General features: G+C 52.4%; 1 protein-coding gene across 2 annotated transcripts; it reads right to left on the reverse strand.

The window, feature by feature from the left end:
- Positions 1-418: 418 nt before the first annotated feature.
- On the reverse strand, positions 419-17,894 carry LOC139249529 (transmembrane 4 L6 family member 1-like). 2 transcript variants are annotated; one of them, XM_070872459.1, is made up of 5 exons: positions 17,671-17,894; positions 13,202-13,267; positions 7,140-7,303; positions 4,389-4,565; positions 419-620 (listed from the first exon to the last, which is right to left on the reverse strand). In XM_070872459.1, the coding sequence occupies exons 1-5, from the start codon at positions 17,845-17,847 to the stop codon at positions 605-607; spliced, it is 600 nt and encodes a 199-aa protein (XP_070728560.1). In that variant the 5' UTR covers positions 17,848-17,894; the 3' UTR covers positions 419-604. The 2 variants fall into 2 exon arrangements, with proteins under 2 accessions (XP_070728560.1, XP_070728559.1); XM_070872458.1 differs by lacking the exon at positions 17,671-17,894 and adding an exon at positions 16,931-17,282.
- Positions 17,895-18,479: the final 585 nt, after the last annotated feature.

Here is an 18,479-nt window from a genome sequence, read left to right on the forward strand (position 1 = left end):
CCTCAATCATGACACTAAAACAGATTATCTGGTCATTATCACACTGCTGTGTGTGGGAGCTTGCTGTGCGCAAATTGGTTGCCATGTTTCCCACATTCCAAGTGTCTTCACTTCAAAAAGCACTTCATTGGCTGTAAAGCGCTTTGAGACATCCTGTGGTCGTGAAAGGCGCTATATAAATATGTGTCTATCTTTACTTCATCTCATGGGTGGCAGTCGCGTCCAAAATAATAATCGCTCTATGTGCTGAAGGGCGCCTCCTGCCGGACGGGCAGGTGAACTGCGCCAACAGCCTCAGGGCAGCTCAGCTCAGAGCCAGAGAAGGCAACCTGAAGAGGCGACGATGATTATGGGAAATGGAGCACTAACTAAAGTAGGCATTGCGAAAACTAAAATGAAATCAAGACCATTAACTAGATCGTGTCTCGCTGTTTAATGGAACATTTACACAGGTACTGGGACAAGATTTTTTTTCCCGAGTAGTTTTATGTGGTGTGACAACGCATTTAACTGTACAGAAATGTTAACATATTTGGTGGTGGGCGAGGAAGGAACAGTCTATTAATCGAACGTTGGTTGCAGCATATCTTCTCGGCTCATCTATTCACCTTTGTGGTCTTCTGTAAGGAGAGAAAGCAAACGGACGTGATTGTAGGTACCGTAGTGAACTTCATAAATCCCAGCTTGCAGACAGAACTTCCTGGACTGCTCCTCAACTTCTGGCTCCACCTCAGTCCCCCCCCAGCCCCGCCTCTGACCTTTGGTCAAGCGGTGCGGAGGCAAGTCGAAGGACCTGTTCGCGGGCCTGGCTAAGGTGGCCGCCCACAGCCCATGGAACAATGTTCCCTCTCAATTGTGTTTTTTTTTTAAACTGGCTGTGCGGCCCTGTTCAAATTTTCAGGCGGGCGCGCGATTTTTTCCCCTGTGCAGGCGTGGGTTCTCCATCGCCCGGATTGCTCTGGTCATCGGCGGGGTTATGTGGAAGAGGAGAGAAGAAATCTGGTTATAGCCCGACAAACCCTGCTGCAGGAGGAGAACCATCCTCGCACTCATCAGCCCCGGCCTGAGGCTGATCCCGAAGCGAGGTTCACTGGGACTAGAATCGGGACTTGCTGTGTCGCTGGGCGCATCTGTTCAGAAGCAACCCGGGATTCTGTGCTGACTGACTGATTGTGACTGGCTGCTGTCGGTGTTTTTAGTCATCGATAATGCTTCTATCATCGAGTTGATTTTTGGGCTGATTTTCCTTTTTGGTGATTGGATAGGAATCTCCAGTTGTTTTTTTTTGGGTGGGTGTTTATAATGTGAATGAAATGTTTCTAATTCGGCACGGGCTTGACGGGCCGAACGGTCTCCTTCCGTGCTGTAACCAATCTATGATTATGGATCGCCACACGGCTTAGCTGGAGCGTCAGTGTGGTGGCGACTGCCTGCAGATCTTCTGCGAACCTGCCCGTGGCCCTGGAGAAGGAGCGTGGGGCGTCCTTTGGGACGCTTGAGGCTTTCTGCGACCGACGGGCAGCGCAGTGACTGAAGGGTACAGTGAACACTGCTGATATTATTTAATTGTATATGTTTCCTTTGTTTTTTGCCGTAGCTTTTTATTAGTTATGCCCCGCTTAAAAAGGGCGGCATTTTTGTTAGTGTCTGATGACACTGTGGCAACCCAATGTCTCCTGATGAAAAGGTGTGCAGTTTCCTCAGTTTGATTATAGAGTGAGGTGATTATAGATCGATTGTAGAGTGAGGAGTTTAAATCTGCAATCGCTGAGTGCTCCGCTCACTGGACTGGCAAAGGATCTGCAGCAACAGAACAAATTAGTATCAGGGCGAAAATAAATGAGAGAAAACGCCGGGGACACTCGGCGTCTGCGGAGAGAGAAACAAGAGTTAATGTTCCAGGTCGCTGACCCTTGGTCAGAACCGGCAATGGTTCGAGACGCAGCAGGTTATTAAGCAAGTACAGAGGCAGGGAAGGTGGGGTTGTGGGGCGAGGAACTGCCGACCAGGACAGCTCGGAGACAGAGTGAGTCGCTGCTGCTGAAGAGAGACGGACGGAGGGAGCGTGCGTGCGTGCGGCGGCGCGTAGCGTGGATCCCAGGAACCGGCCAGAGCGGTGGTTCGAGGAACATGGCAGAGATCTCCAATCGTGGGAGAGAAAGGATGGAATCCACCTGGACTAAGTCGGAGGCAGTGGCTGAGGAAAGAGAGGTGGCTGTGAAAGTGAGTTTTGGCAGCTACCTAATCAAACACGGGAAGGGAAGCAGAGAGCAATGAAGATGAGCGAGGAAAGAGAGATGTGGGCTGCCTGGCTCAACAGAGAAAGCATCGAGAGTGGGGAAGGGAACTTGAGGGAGAATAACAGGAAACGATGTGGAAAGGGAGAGAAGATAAAGTAGATTCAGAATCAAAAAAAATCATAAAACAAAATGAATCATTAAAGGCAAGCATCTACTCATGCTTTGACATGTGTTCTGTGTCTGATCTATTCACCATTTACACATAGACCATTAAATAGGTTACAATACAATATAATCAGTTCATTATAACAGTGAGATTGATAGATTTTTGTTAGGTAAAGGTATTAAAGTGATTAAAAGATTTGATAAGGTAGATGGGAGAGAAATTATTCCCTCTGGTGGGGGAAGTCGGGAGCAGGCAGGGAAGTGGAGCTGAGTCCATGATCAGATCAGCCATGATCGTATTAAATGGCGGAGCAGGCTCGAGGGGCCGTATGGCCTACTCCTGCTCCTATTTCTTATGCTCTTATGAGTCCAGAACAAGGGAGCGTAACCTTAATATCAGAGCCAGGCCGTTCACGGGGTGATGTGAGAAAGCACTTCTTCACACACAGGGTGGTGGAACTCAAACTCTGTCGAGGCTGGGGAGGGGGGGGGGGGGGTCACAGAATCACGGAATGGTTACAGCATGGAAGGAGGCCATTCAGTCGATTGAGCCCGTCCCACCCGCCTGCCCTTTCCCCGCAGATATTGATCCTTCAGCTACTTATCCAACTCCCTTTTGAAAGCCACGATTGAGTCTGCCTCCACCACCCTCTCAGGCAGCGTATTCCAGATCATAACCAGTCGCTACGTAAAAACTTATCTTCTCGCATCGCCTTTGAATGTCAGTGAAAATTTCAAAGCCGCAATAGACAGATTTTTGTTTGGCATGGGGTGCTAAGGGTTATGGAACCAAAGCGGGCAAATGGAGTTGAGATACAGATCAGCCATGATCTAATTGAATGGGGGAACCAGGCTCGAGGGGGCTGAATCGACTCCTCCCGTCCCTATGCAGCCGTGCCATCTCCAGGATTTCTGTAAAACATAGTGGGCAGATGCTTGAAATTTACTGCAACAATTATCGATTCTGTCCTTCCAACATGCACGGAGCAAGTATTTTGAGCTGTATGACACTAGGATGAAAGTACTGGTAGATACAGGGCTTCCATTGGGTGGGGTGGGGGTGGGGGTGGGGTGGGGTGTACTACACAGTGACACATTAAGTATATTGCACACGCAACATATTGGCTCAACACCGAGTCTGATTTTATTTATTCTGCAGGGAATTGGTATCGACTCATTAACTAAGCCAAGTGACAACACTGGACAATTTAATGTCATTTAATCCATGCTAAATATATTATTCTGCCTGCATGACACTAAATATACCCCATTTTACAGGGTACGGTAGGCTAGGTGATGTTACTGGACTAGTAATCCAGAGACCGGGACTAATGATCCAGAGACCCGAGTTCATATCCCACCGCGGCAGCCGGGGAATTTAAATTCAGTTAATTAAATAAATCTGGAATAAAAAGCCAGTGTCAGTAATGGTGACCATGAAACCCACGGATTGTCGTAAAAACCCATCTGGTTCACTAATGCCCCTTTAGGGAGGGAAATCTGCCGTCCTTACCTGGTCTGGCCGATATGTGACTCCAGACCCACAGCAATGTGGTTGACCCTTAACTGCCCCTCTGAAATGGCCCAGCGAGACACTCCGTTGTCCCAAACTGCCACAAAGAAGTACAGGTACAACATCTTTAATCCAGCTGCCCCCAAAACCGGACATTTTTGAGGCGGCCAAGATGGTGACATCGAGGGACGAGGAAACCGGCAGAAAATGCAGCGCTGGGGTGCCGAGAATCAGCGGCGGCGACGAGCACCAACAGCAAGGTCCGAAATCTGACAGAATCCGGAAAACCGGAACGGTCTCGGTCCCGAGGTTGCTGGATTGCAGACGTTGTACCACACGGACGGCACAGGCTGAAGAAGGCAGCTCACTTCCACCTTCTCAAGAGCAATTGGGGACGGGCAATAGAATGCTGGCCTTGCCAGCGACGCCTACATCCCAGGAACAAATCAAAAGAAGAACTGGTCCTCTACCTGCGCTCCCCACAGATGCATCCAACCAGACCGTTGATCATCTGGATGAAACACAAGAAGACTTCAATGGCACTGGAACCCAGCTGTACGGTGAACAACACCAGATTGAAGAGGACAATGTTCTTTGGCTCGATGCATTGACTCCATAGCGTTTGATTGAACAGGTAGCTGCCAGGCCTGGACAGAACAGATTAGAAAGGATGGTGTAAAATTACATAAAACACTGTGTACTTAGATACATGCTTTTACAATCATAGACAAATATCACAGCCACGCTTGGTTACGGATGCACAAAATAATCTTTAGAATGAGCCAGTTACTTAGTGCTGGTGAATCTGAACTGTGCCAAAACACGCAGCCAGACATAGAAACAGGTCGCCATTCAGCCCCTTGAGCCTGCTCCGCCATTTAATGGGATCTGCGACCTAACTCCATAAACCCGCCTTTGCCCCATATCACTTAATACCTTTGGTTAACGAAAATCTGTCAATCCCTTATTTAAAATAAACAACTACCCAGCACCAATTGCCGTTTTCAAAGTTCCAACCTTCTCCCGTCCTGTGTGTGTAGGAGTGTTTCCTAATTTCACTCCTGAAGGGTCTGGCTCTAATCTTTAGACTGTGCCCCTAGTCCCAGACTCCCCAACCAGCGGGAATCGTTTCTCTCTAGCTACCCAATTTGCTCCCCTTAATGTCTTGAAAACTTCGATCAAATCACCCCTTAACCTTCTATAGTCCGGGGAATACAACTCTAATTTGTGTAATCTCTCCTTGTAGCTTAACCCTTGCAGTCCGGGTACAGTTCTGGTAAACCTACGCCACACTCCCTCAGAGGCCAATATACCCTCCCTGAGGTGTGGGGCCCAGAACTGCTCACAGTGCTCCAGGTGTGGTCTAACCAGGGCTTTGTACAACTGTAGCATAACTTCTACCCCCTTGTATTCTAGCCCTCGAGCTATAAAGGCTTTTAATGATCGATGTACCTGGACCCCCCCCAAGTCCCTTTGGACCTTCTGTTTTTAGCCTTTCACCATTTAGAAAAGTACTCTGTGCTATCCCTTTAAGGTCCAAAGCAGTCCAAAGCATTTTACAATTTAGGGAGTTCCCCAACCAACGTGCAGTTAAATTCTGAGGGACATCAGACTTACAGCAATTAGCCTTTCTAACTTTAAGACTTTTAGCCCGTTCCACTGTAGCAGAACAATAACCGGTGCAAGAGAACACGACCATCGATTATTTTGTGAAAAAGATAAATCAGATTTTAAAGCTTTTGTCTGGATCTTTCCTTCTGATTTCTAAATTCCATTTTGGAAGTGAAATTTGGAGCCAATTTAGGGAAAGAAAACAGATTTTCATCGGTAAAGTTTTCCAGCCAACCAAAACCGGAGACGTGGAAAGATTGAGCTGGTTGTGATATTTCAACAGTTGACACGTCAGAATCAGAAAGACGGAGCACAATGATCATTAGCCCCTCCTCGCGGTGCAATAGTTACTCAAATGAGCAACCTGTCCATGACGGTACAAATATAGACTTCATCGACACCCGGTGGTGCTGGCCATTCAGGAAGAAACCAAGAGGAGAGCCACACGTTGTACCAAATACTCATCTGTACTAATCCTGGACACGGGGGATGGGAGTGTGTGTGGTTTTTGTGACGACCTCGTTCTGAAGCAGTGGTAGATATGGTAGTGAGCTGCATTACATGTGACGGAATCCAGAGTGGTATCTCTGGTTACACTGCCCTCTCCACCTCTGCCTTCTTGTTGTGCAGAGACGGGTATGGCGAGAAAGCAGGAATGGGGTACTGAAGTTGCATGTTCAGCCATGAACTCATTGAATGGTGGTGCAGGCTCGAAGGGCCGAATGGCCTACTCCTGCACCTATTTTCTATGTTAAGTATACGCGAGTTGCTTCCCAGAGAAAAACAAGAGGGTCACCTCCGAGGGCGACCATCTCAAGGTTAAGAACACAAGAATTAGGAGCAGGAGTCAGCCATTCGGCACCTCGAGCATGCTCTGCCACTCAGTGAGATCATGGCTGATCTTCGACCTCAACTCCACTTCCCTGCACTGTCCCCATATCCCGCGATTCCCGTAATATTCAAAAATCTATCGATCTCAGCCTTGAATATACTCAAAGACTCAGCCTCCACAGCCCTCTGGGGCAGAGAATTCCAAAGATTCATAACCCTCTGAGTGAAGAAGTTTCTCCTCATCTCAGTCCTAAATGGCCGACCCCTTATCCTGAGACTGTGACCCCTGGTTCTAGACTCCCCAGCCCGGGGGGAAACATCCTCCCTGCATCTACCCTGTCAAGCCCTGTAAGAATGTTGTATGTTTCAATGAGATCACCTCTCATTCTTCTAAACTCTAGAGAATATCGGCCTAGTCTGCTCAATCTCTCCTCATAGGACAATCCCCCCATCCCAGGAATCAGTCTGGTGAACCTTCGCAGCACTCCCTCTATGGCAAGTATATCCTTCCTTAGGTAAGGAGACCCAAACTGTGCACAATACTCCAGGTGTGGTCTCACCAGGGCCCTGTATAATTGTAGTAAGCCATCTTTCCTCCGAAACTCAAGGTTGGCATTAGCAGAGAGGACAGGCAACAGGTCCCCCTCGTGGCTACATCCTTTGGCAGCTCGCCAGGGGAAGATCGCCAAAGGGAAAAGTAGAAGATGATTTATAATCAAAGAAGAAGAAACGCAAGCTAAGCCAGGAGACCGTTCGTTCAAACCATTCCCCACTCCTACCCGAATTCCGTGAGGTTATCTTCAAAGGGTCTTCCCCATTTTAAGTCGCGGGAACCTTGGGAATGCTGACAGAAGGGTCCGTAAATCAAGCCCAACGCAGAGATACCAAAGCAGTAGGTTGCACCCAGAACACTAATGAGGGCAAACAGCACTGAGAGACACATCTGCAAGACAGTAAGTACACGACATTGTTAAACAAAATCCCAACTTTTACATTGAAATACCATTAAAGTGAGGCCCAAAGAAAGATTTGCATTTATATTGCGCCTTTCACGACCACCTGAGGTCTCAAAGTGCTTTAGACCCATTGAAGTACTTTTGGAGTGTAGTCACTGTTGTAATGTGGGAAACGCAGCAGCAAATTTGCGCACAGCACTGCCCCTCCGACAGTGCGGGGCTCCCTCAGTACTGCCCCTCCGACAGTGCGGGGCTCCCTCAGCACTGTCCCTCCGACAGTGCGGCATTCCCTCAGTACTGCCCCTCCGACAGTGCGGGGCTCCCTCAGCACTGTCCCTCCGACAGTGCGGCACTCCCTCAGTACTGCCCCTCCGACAGTGCGGGGCTCCCTCAGTACTGCCCCTCCGACAGTGCAGCGCTCCCTCAGTACTGCCCCTCCGACAGTGCGGCACTCCCTCAGCACTGTCCCTCCGACAGTGCGGGGCTCCCTCAGTACTGCCCCTCCGACAGTGCGGGGCTCCCTCAGTACTGCCCCTCCGACAGTGCGGCGCTCCCTCAGTACTGCCCCTCCGACAGTGCGGGGCTCCCTCAGCACTGTCCCTCCGACAGTGCGGCACTCCCTCAGTACTGCCCCTCCGACAGTGCGGCACTCCCTCAGTACTGCCCCTCCGACAGTGCGGGGCTCCCTCAGTACTGCCCCTCCGACAGTGCGGGGCTCCCTCAGCACTGTCCCTCCGACAGTGCGGCACTCCCTCAGTACTGCCCCTCCGACAGTGCGGTGCTCCCTCAGCACTGTCCCTCCGACAGTGCGGCACTCCCTCAGTACTGCCCCTCCGACAGTGCGGGGCTCCCTCAGCACTGTCCCTCCGACAGTGCGGCACTCCCTCAGTACTGCCCCTCCGACAGTGCGGGGCTCCCTCAGTACTGCCCCTCCGACAGTGCGGCACTCCCTCAGCACTGTCCCTCCGACAGTGCGGGGCTCCCTCAGTACTGCCCCTCCGACAGTACGGGGCTCCCTCAGTACTGCCCCTCCGACAGTGCGGCGCTCCCTCAGTACTGCCCCTCCGACAGTGCGGGGCTCCCTCAGCACTGTCCCTCCGATAGTGCGGCACTCCCTCAGTACTGCCCCTCCGACAGTGCGGCACTCCCTCAGTACTGCCCCTCCGACAGTGCGGGGCTCCCTCAGCACTGTCCCTCCGACCGGCACTCCCTCAGTACTGCCCCTCCGACAGTGCGGGGCTCCCTCAGTACTGCCCCTCCGACAGTGCGGCGCTCCCTCAGTACTGCCCCTCCGACAGTGCGGCGCTCCCTCAGCACTGTCCCTCCGACAGTGCGGCACTCCCTCAGTACTGCCCCTCCGACAGTGCGGCACTCCCTCAGTACTGCACCTCCGACAGTGCGGGGCTCCCTCAGCACTGTCCCTCCGACAGTGCGGCACTCCCTCAGTACTGCCCCTCCGACAGTGCGGCACTCCCTCAGTACTGCCCCTCCGACAGTGCGGCGCTCCCTCAGATTTTTTTGTGTGATTGCTAAGATGTGCATTGATGCTATTGAGGGAATGCAGCTTCTGCTACTATAAATGTGTATTGTGTCACTAAAATCGCACAAAAGGTCTCAGGGAGTTAGCTGCAATACATGGTTGTTGCCCAAGGATATTGTCCTTGGTCTCTGACTGATGATGCCCATTTACTTGTCGCACACATGTTAGAAATTATCTCTTCAGTTTTCTTAGAATATATTAAGTTCAGCGGGCTGTAAGGGGTGGTTTTCAGGGGGTCAGCTTTCCCTTCTGACCTTATATGAGTGGTTCCGAATCGCTCCCACACCCTTGGTTCTAGACACTGGAATTATGAAGGGACTGTGACAGACTTGGACAGACAATCGGTTTCAAGGTAGGAAGCAGGTATGGCTTTATTGTGTTTAAAAAGAAGTAAAAAGGCACACCTTTAATAACACACACACAGACCAATACACACTGAAGGGTACAACACATTGAATAAATTGTCCAATTACAGTCTGTGGGGAAAAGAATACAGCTTAAACTCTAAATGGGGTAAAGAGGAGAATGCAGATACATTTACACAAGTTATCCCAGCCTCCCCGCTCCCAATTCCCCTAACTAACTAAGTTATAGCTCTGAGGGTTCAGGGGCTATGTTCACCAATCCCTTTAGACAGTTGCCGGTGAATCGTGGTTTCGGGGTTCGCTGCACTTGGCCTTCTAGGCGAGCCGTACCCCGGACGGAGGAGAGGACTTCGGACTGCGTAGTCTTCGGTTGGGGTGCATCCGTTGATGCGGTAAGTTGCGTTTTGGATGTATGGGGTAAATACCCACTTTCTTTGGTTAGGAATAGTTTAGTTAGTCCCTTTTGGTAATTTCTCATCCGTTGGTCGTTCCGAAGTAGATTGTAGAGTGGAAATAAAGGTCGATTCTTCAGGTTTTGCTGATTTGGTTTCGGTTGGTCGTTTCGCTGGTTGTAGTAGCCCGGGTTTGTCAATTTGGCTGCTGACAACCTTCCATTTCGTGGGCCTCGTGCTCAGTCAGTTCTTCCATTTCGTGGGCCTCGTGCTCAGTCAGTTCGAGATGAGTTCTAGTAGTTTCCTTCATTGCTCCATTTCTTCACTCCCCAGCTCCGGCTGCTTGTGTCTGTGTTCCAGTCTGTGCTCTGCTTCTCTCCTATCTTCTGCTAGTTTCTGTGTTCTGCTAGTCTGCGTGCTGCTCCTTGCTGCTCTTTCCTTGTAAAAACTGGGGGATAGATATATTCCAAAAAAAAGGCTCCGTTATCTTCCATCAAATCTCTTGGGCTCTGTTTGAACTGTTCTGTCCACTGATTTTCAAATGTCTCCTTTGTCAGCAGTATGTGAGAGTGTGCTATCACTGGTTTTGCATTATTTTAGAATTGTCCAGTTTCTTGACCATGATTTCCATTGTGCTTGATTGGGTAATTCGATTATCTCTTAGAGGGTGAATAGTTCCCCCAGACAGTCTGGGGTCTTTAATACACGAATTTGGCCCCACCTCCTGTATTTGGTAACTTTTTTTTTTGCAGCCAAAATGTTGTAGAATCTTAAAATTGATATGCTCCTTCCCATAGATGTTTAGGGGATCTCAAACTTCTGTAATTTAGCTCCATTTTGAATTCCCTTTCCTATGAGCCCAAACACTGGGGGGGGGGGGGTCTCCATGAATGCATCCCCTTTTATCCCCCGCAGGCTGCGTCTGCCCCTTTAAACTCATTTTAAAAACCCAGAAAGGGATTCTTCTCCTCTGTAGGGGAAAGGTACCTGGAATCTTTGCGAGATATTGGTAAATTCTACAGGGCTGATGGTTATTGAGCTCCCATACCTAAAATAACAATGGGGGAGTTGGCAATGTTACCCCCTGTTACCCCACTGGGTGAGTTCTCGATTGCTGCCTGGAGCAGGTTTCTCCCGGACCCTGCAATCCTCCTGGGCAGCTCCTGACCTCTAAGCAGGTTGTCTGATTGTCCTCGACTGGGAGCCAACGACAGGAAGATCTTAAAGAGGGAAGGCAGGAGAGATGCAGAAAAAAATGTAGCTTTTTAGAATTTGCCTATTGCCCTCCAGGTGTTAGGATGCATGTAAATATCCAGGGGCCCAGGAGAGGCGAGGGCCCAGGGGCAGCACGGACCCAGCCCACACTGTGCGATATGTGTGCTCACTGGGTCCGTGCAGCAGAGCAGGTCTCCAGTCGTCCTGGTTAACCCTTGTCACTGGACCCAGACCTCACTCTGTCAAGCCCGTGTGGTGGCTGGTGTGCAACGGTCACCCCACGTTAAAACAATCCACCCACAGGCATCTTCCACCCTTCAGGATGTAGTTCGGGATCCGGAATATTAGGTCCTTCATTGAAACACCTGTGAACTCATCCTTTTTGGTGTGGAAGCAAGTCACACTCGCTTCGAGGGATCGCCAATGATGATGTCTCCCTTAGTATTGCCCTTCTGACAGTGCAGCACTCCCTCAGTACCGCCCCTCCGACAGTGCGGCACTCCCTCAGTACTGCCCCTCCGACAGTGCGGCACTCCCTCAGTACTGCCCCTCCGACAGTACGGCAGTCCTTCAGTACTGCCCCTCCGACAGAGCGGCAGTCCTTCAGTACTGCTCCTCCGATGGTGCAGCACTCCCTCAGTACTGCCCCTCCGACAGTGCGGCGCTCCCTCAATACTGCCCCTCCGACAGTGCGGCAATCCCTCAGTACTGCCCCTCCGACAGTGCGGCACTCCCTCAGTACTGCCCCTCCGACAGTGCAGGGCTCCTTCAGTACTGCCCCTCCGACAGTGCAAGGCTCCCTCAGTACTGCCCCTCCGACAGTGTGACACTCCCTCAGTACTGCCCCTCCGACAGTGCAGGGCTCCCTCAGTACTGCCCCTCTGACAGTGCGGCACTCCCTCAGTACAGCCCCTCCGACAGTGCAAGGCTCCCTCAGTACTGCCCCTCCGACAGTGTGGCACTCCCTCAGTACTGCCCCTCCGACAGTGCAAGGCTCCCTCAGTACTGCCCCTCCGACAGTGTGGCACTCCCTCAGTACTGCCCCTCCGACAGTGCGGCACTCCCTCAGTACTGCCCCTCCGACAGTGCAAGGCTCCCTCAGTACTGCCTCTCCGACAGTGCGGCACTCCCTCAGTACTGCCCCTCCGACAGTGCAGGGTTCCTTCAGTACTGCTCCTCCGACAGTGCGGCACTCCCTCAGTACTGCCTCTCCGACAGTGCGGCGCTCCCTCAGTACAGCCCCTCTGACAGTGCAAGGCTCCCTCAGTACTGCCCCTCCGACAGTGTGACACTCCCTCAGTACTGCCCCTCCGACAGTGCAGGGCTCCCTCAGTACTGCCCCTCTGACAGTGCGGCACTCCCTCAGTACTGCCTCTCCGACAGTGCGGCGCTCCCTCAGTACTGCCCCTCCGACAGTGCGGCACTCCCTCAGTACTGCCCCTCCGACAGTGCGGCGCTCCCTCAGTACAGCCCCTCCGACAGTGTGGCACTCCCTCAGTACTGCCCCTCCGACAGTGCAAGGCTCCCTCAGTACTGCCCCTCCGACAGTGTGGCACTCCCTCAGTACTGCCCCTCCGACAGTGCGGCACTCCCTCAGTACTGCCCCTCCGACAGTGCGGCACTCCCTCAGTACTGCCCCTCCGACAGTGCGCGCTTCCTCGGCACTGTACTCCGACAGTGCATCGCTCCCTCAGTACTGCCCCTCCGACAGTGCGGCGCTCCCTCAGTACTGCCCCTCCGACACTGCGGCGCTCCCTCAGTACTGCCCCTCCGACAGTGCGGCGCTCCCTCAGTACCGCCCCTCCGACAGTGCGGCGCTCCCTCAGTACTGCCCCTCCGACAGTGCGGCACTCCCTCAGTACTGCCCCTCCGACAGTGCGGCACTTCCTCGGCACTGTACTCCGACAGTGCATCGCTCCCTCAGTACTGCCCCTCCGACAGTGCGGCGCTCCCTCAGTACTGCCCCTCCGACAGTGCATCGCTCCCTCAGTACTGCCCCTCCGACAGTGCGGTGCTCCCTCAGTACTGCCCCTCCGACAGTGCGGCGCTTCCTCAGTACTGCCCCTCCGACAGTGCGGCATTCCCTCAGCACTGCACTGGGAGTATCGGCCTGGATTATGCGCTGAGTGTGTAGAGTGGTGGGAAGAACGATTTAGCATGGAGACATTACTCTCTCAAAACTTTCTAAGTGTAGCCTGTTGGCCTTCTAGAACACCAAAACTAATTTTGACTAAAATCACCCTGATTTATACGTACCTTTTTATAAACAGAAGTTTAGAACTTTACTCGATATTCTTAATGTGACAGAAGCAAAGACAAATGTAATGTATTTATTACGGCAGTGCACAGTTGTAAAGCTAGCTGCCAACTCACCCCACATCTTTCTCCACAATATTGCTTTTTGCTTATTGCTAAGAAATGCATGGCCGGGAACAAAACCTGTGCAAAAACAAAGCAGGAAATAAAAATAAGTAAGTGACAGCAAATGGGTAGCTTATTAAGAGGTATAAATCGATTAGCACTGTACATTTATCGATTGCGCTGCATGGTGATCAATAGTTTATCATATTATAAACTTGCACAACATGGATTATGCAACAATCTTTAAGTGTGGACTCCTCATGTACATATCCAGAAAAACACGATAAGGAAGGGGTGTTTTTGCTCTGACTGATAGAGGTGGTGAAAATGATGAAGGGTTCGATAGGGTGGATGCAGAGCAACTGTGTGTACTTGTGGGCGAGTCTGGATAAGGGGTTATCAATGTAAGTCACCCACTAACAGATTAAAGAAAGGATTTGGAGGGATTCCTTTATACAGGTGATTGGCGAGAATGTGTACTTTGGAGTGATTGAAACATAAGAGCATTGACATAAAATCACAAGAAAGGAAACCAACATCGTTAAAACAGATTATCTGGTCATTATCTGGGTATACCGATCTTCTCGCTTGAAAAACGAAGGCTGAGGGGTGAGCTAATCGAGGTCTATAAAATGATGAAAGGTTTTGATGGAGTGGATACAGAGAGAATGTTCCCACTTGTGGGGAAGAGCATAACTAGAGGCCATCAATATCAGATAGTCATCCAGAAATCCAATGGGGAATTCAGGAGAAACTTCTTTACCCAGAGAGCGGTGAGAATGTGGAACTCGCTGCTACAGGGAGCGGTTGAGGCGAATAGTATCGATGTATTTAAGGGGAGGCTGGACAAGTATATGGGGGAGAAGGGAATCGAGGGTTAAGCTGATAGAGTTAGATGGGGAAAGAGGGGAGGAGGCTCGAGTGGGTCATAAACGCGGGCATGGACTGGCTGGGCCGAACGGCCTGTTTCTGTGCCGTATATCCGGTGTAATTATCACATGGCTGCGGGAGCTTGCTGTGCACAAATTGGCTGCCGCATTTTCTACCGGACTTCCTACGTTACGACAGCGACGGCACTTCAAAACTGCGTCATTGGCTGTCGTGTCAGCTGTGGCTCACCTGAGTCCGAAGGTCGTGGGTTCAAGCGCCCATTCTAGGGACTTGAGTATAAAAATCTAGGCTGACATTCCCAGTGCAGTACTGAGGGAGTGCCGCACTGTCGGAGGGGCAGTACTGAGGGAGTGCCGCACTGACGGCGGGGCAGTACTGAGGGAGCGCCGCACTGTCGGAGGGTCAGTACTGAGGGAGCACCGCACTGTCGGAGGGTCAGTACTGAGGGAGCACCGCACTGTCGGAGGGTCAGTACTGAGGGAGCACCGCACTGTCGGAGGGGCAGTACTGAGGGAGCACCGCACTGTCGGAGGAGCAGTACTGAGGGAGAGCCGCACTGTCGGAGGGTCAGTACTGAGGGAGCACCGCACTGTCGGAGGAGCAGTACTGAGGGAGCACCGCACTGTCGGAGGGGCAGTACTGAGGGAGCACCGCACTGTCAGAGGGGCAGTACTGAGGGAGCACCGCACTGTCGGAGGGGCAGTACTGAGGGAGCACCGCACTGTCGGAGGGTCAGTACTGAGGGAGCACCGCACTGTCGGAGGGGCAGTACTGAGGGAGCACCGCACTGTCGGAGGGGCAGTACTGAGGGAGCGCCGCACTGTCGGAGGGTCAGTACTGAGGGAGCACCGCACTGTCGGAGGGTCAGTACTGAGGGAGCACCGCACTGTCGGAGGGTCAGTACTGAGGGAGCACCGCACTGTCGGAGGGTCAGTACTGAGGGAGCACCGCACTGTCGGAGGGGCAGTACTGAGGGAGCGCCGCACTGTCGGAGGGGCAGTACTGAGGGAGCGCCGCACTGTCGGAGGGGCAGCACTGAGGGAGTGCTGCACTGTCGGAGGGGTGATACTGAGGGAGCACCGTACTGTTGGAGGGGCGGTACTGAGGGAGTGCTGCACTGTCGGAGGGACGGTACTGAGGGAGTGCTGCACTGTCGGAGGGGCAGTAATGAGGGAGGGCCGCGCAGTCGGAGGGGCAGTACTGAGGGAGTGGTTGGAGGGGCGGTACTGAGGGAGCACCGCACTGTCGGAGGAGCGGTACTGAGGGAGCGCCGCACTGTCGGAGGGGCAGTACTGAGGGAGTGGTCGGAGGGGCAGTACTGAGGGAGTGGTCGGAGGGGCAGTACTGAGGGAGTGCCGCACTGTCGGAGGGGCAGTACTGAGGGAGTGGTCGGAGGGGCAGTACTGAGGGAGCGCCGCACTGTCGGAGGTGCCGACTTTCAGACAGGACGTTAAACCAGGGCGCTGTCTGCTCTCTCGGGCAAATGTAAAAGATCCCACGGATACTCTTGGAAGGTGAGCAGGGGTTAGTTCTCCCCGGTGTCCTGGGGCCGATATTTACCCCTCAATCAACAAAACAAAAACAGCTGATCTGGTCATTATCACACCGCTGTGTGTGGGAGCTTGCTGTGCACAAATTGGCTGCCGCGTTTCCCACATTATGACAGTGACTACACCCCAAAAAGTACTTCATTGGCTGTAAAGCGCTTTGGGATGTCATGAGGGCGTGAACGGCGCTATCTAAATGCAAGTCTTTCTGAAGTGCTTTGTGACGACCTGAGGACGTGAAAGGCTCTATTGTAATGCAATGTCTTTTTTTTCTAAAACGCTTTGAGACGTCAAGGGCATGAAAGGCGCTATAGAAATGCAATTTCTTTGTATCTAAAAGCACTTTGCAACAAAATGAAGGCGTGAAAGGCGCTATAGAAATGAAATTTGTTTCTTTCCAAAGCGCTTTGGGCCGGTCCCGAGGGTGTGAAAGGCGCTGTAGGAATGCGAGGCCTTCCTTTGTAAATCCTTGGCGGTGAGAGCCAGATGGGTGAGCTAGGAAAAAGATGTCAAGTGATGGAGGCCCAGGGAGGCTGGGAACAAAATGGCGGCGGGCGGGAGGGGAGGGGAGGCCGCCCGGGGCCCGGCAATGGCGGGGGAACGGGGCCGGCAATCACCTCAGCAAAGGGCGGCCTCCCCCTGGGGGGCACAATAAATCCCCTCGGGGAGACGGTCGGCTCACCGGGCCGCCGCCATCACATCGGAAAATCAAAGTCTCTCGACAACAACAGGCCGTGAGTGAGACACAAAGCCTGTCACACCAGTCAAAATAACACAACAATGCTCAATTCATTCAAGTTAAACATTAATAACAAACTAACTGGATTAAAAATGCTCAATTCATTCAAATTAAACATTAATAACTATAAACCAACTTTAAAATGCTTATTAAACATTATTAATGATAAACTAACTGGATAAAAACTGTCAATAATTCCAATTAAACATTAATAAAGATAAATGGGAGTAACCGTCCAAAAATATAACTTTGGGAAAATTAACTGGAGATAAATGTCAAGCAATACAAAAATAAACATTTTTATCCCGTCAATTTATATTATTCAAGAAATTCAAATTAAACATAAATGAGGAAAACTGGATTTAAAAAAGACAATAATTACAAATGAAAAGTAAATGAGATGAACTAAACTGGATTCAAAATGCCAAGAATTACAAATGTAAACATTAATAAAGGAAGACTAACGGGATAAAAAAAATGTCAAATGAAACATATAAATAAGATAAATTAACTGGATAAAAACGTCAAGAAATTCAAATTAAACTTTATAATCGCCAAACTAACGATAAAATTGTCAAGAAATACAAATATGGGGAAAATTAACTGTTTTTTTTTTAAAAAGCCAAATGAAAGCAGTAAGAGTTTAAACTTGAACATAAGATTAAAAGTAGAAGTTGTGATGAAAGGGAGATTTTGGGGAGGGAGGGAGATATAAAAGTGACATTGTTGGGCGCCTCCCGCCCTCAGCCGCCGGACAAGATGTGGCTCGAGAAACAACATGGACACGGGGAGGGGGGGGTCCCGTCCCGTCCCGTCCCGTCCCGTCCGTCCCATGGGGAGGGGAGGGGAGGGGGTCCCGTCCCGTCCCGTCCGTCCCGTCCGGTCCGTCCGATGGAGAGGGGGGGGGTCCCGTCCCGTCCCGTCCGTCCCGTCCGGTCCGTCCGATGGAGAGGGGGGGGGTCCCGTCCCGTCCCGTCCCGTCCGTCCCATGGGGAGGGGAGGGGGTCCCGTCCCCGTCCCCGTCCCCGTCCGGTCCGTCCCATGGGGAGGGGAGGGGGTCCCGTCCCGTCCGGTCCGTCCGTCCCATGGGGAGGGGAGGGGAGGGGGTCCCGTCCCGTCCCCGTCCCCGTCCCCGTCCGGTCCGTCCGTCCCATGGGGAGGGGAGGGGAGGGGGTCCCGTCCCCGTTCCCGTCCGTCCCACGGGGAGGGGAGGGGGTCCCGTCCCCGTCCCCGTCCCCGTCCGGTCCGTCCGTCCGTCCCATGGGGAGGGGAGGGGAGGGGGTCCCGTCCCGTCCCGCTCTCACCAGGAAGCCTCCTCCCACCGCTCCACCCAGGTACAGCACCTCCACCGTCAGGTGCTGCTCCTGGATGTACACCAGGCTCCAGTTTGGGAAGAAAAGCAGAAGATTGGCCACCACGCAGAAGAAGATGACGGGGAAGAGTGAAACCGCGATGCATCCGGCACACTCTCTGGGACACATGCTCTGCCCCTGGCCCTGCCCCTGCCCTGTGTGTGTCTGGGACCTGGCTCCCCCTCTCTTCCCTTCCTTGGAGAAGACCCCCAGCCCCTGCCCTGCCCCTGCCCTGTGTGTGTGTGTGTGTCTGGGACCTGGCTCCCCCTCTCTTCCCTTCCTTGGAGAAGACCCCCTGCCCCTGCCCTGTGTGTGTGTGTGTGTCTGGGACCTGGCTCCCCCTCTCTTCCCTTCCTTGGAGAAGACCCCCAGCCCCTGCCCCTGCCCTGTGTGTGTGTGTGTGTCTGGGACCTGGCTCCCCCTCTCTTCCCTTCCTTGGAGAAGACCTCCAGCCCCTGCCCCTGCCCTGTGTGTGTGTGTCTGGGATCTGGCTCCCTCTCTCTTCCCTTCCTTGGAGAAGACCTCCAGCCCCTGCCCTGTGTGTGTGTGTGTGTCTGGGACCTGGCTCCCCCTCTCTTCCCTTCCTTGGAGAAGACCTCCAGCCCCTGCCCCTGCCCTGTGTGTGTGTGTGTGTCTGGGACCTGGCTCCCCCTCTCTTTCCTTCCTTGGAGAAGACCTCCAGCCCCTGGCCCTGCCCCTGCCCTGTGTGTGTGTGTGTGTCTGGGACCTGGCTCCCCCTCTCTTCCCTTCCTTGGAGAAGA

Source organism: Pristiophorus japonicus, unplaced genomic scaffold (genome assembly GCF_044704955.1).
Source record: "Pristiophorus japonicus isolate sPriJap1 unplaced genomic scaffold, sPriJap1.hap1 HAP1_SCAFFOLD_317, whole genome shotgun sequence".
Classification (NCBI taxonomy): domain Eukaryota; kingdom Metazoa; phylum Chordata; class Chondrichthyes; family Pristiophoridae; genus Pristiophorus; species Pristiophorus japonicus.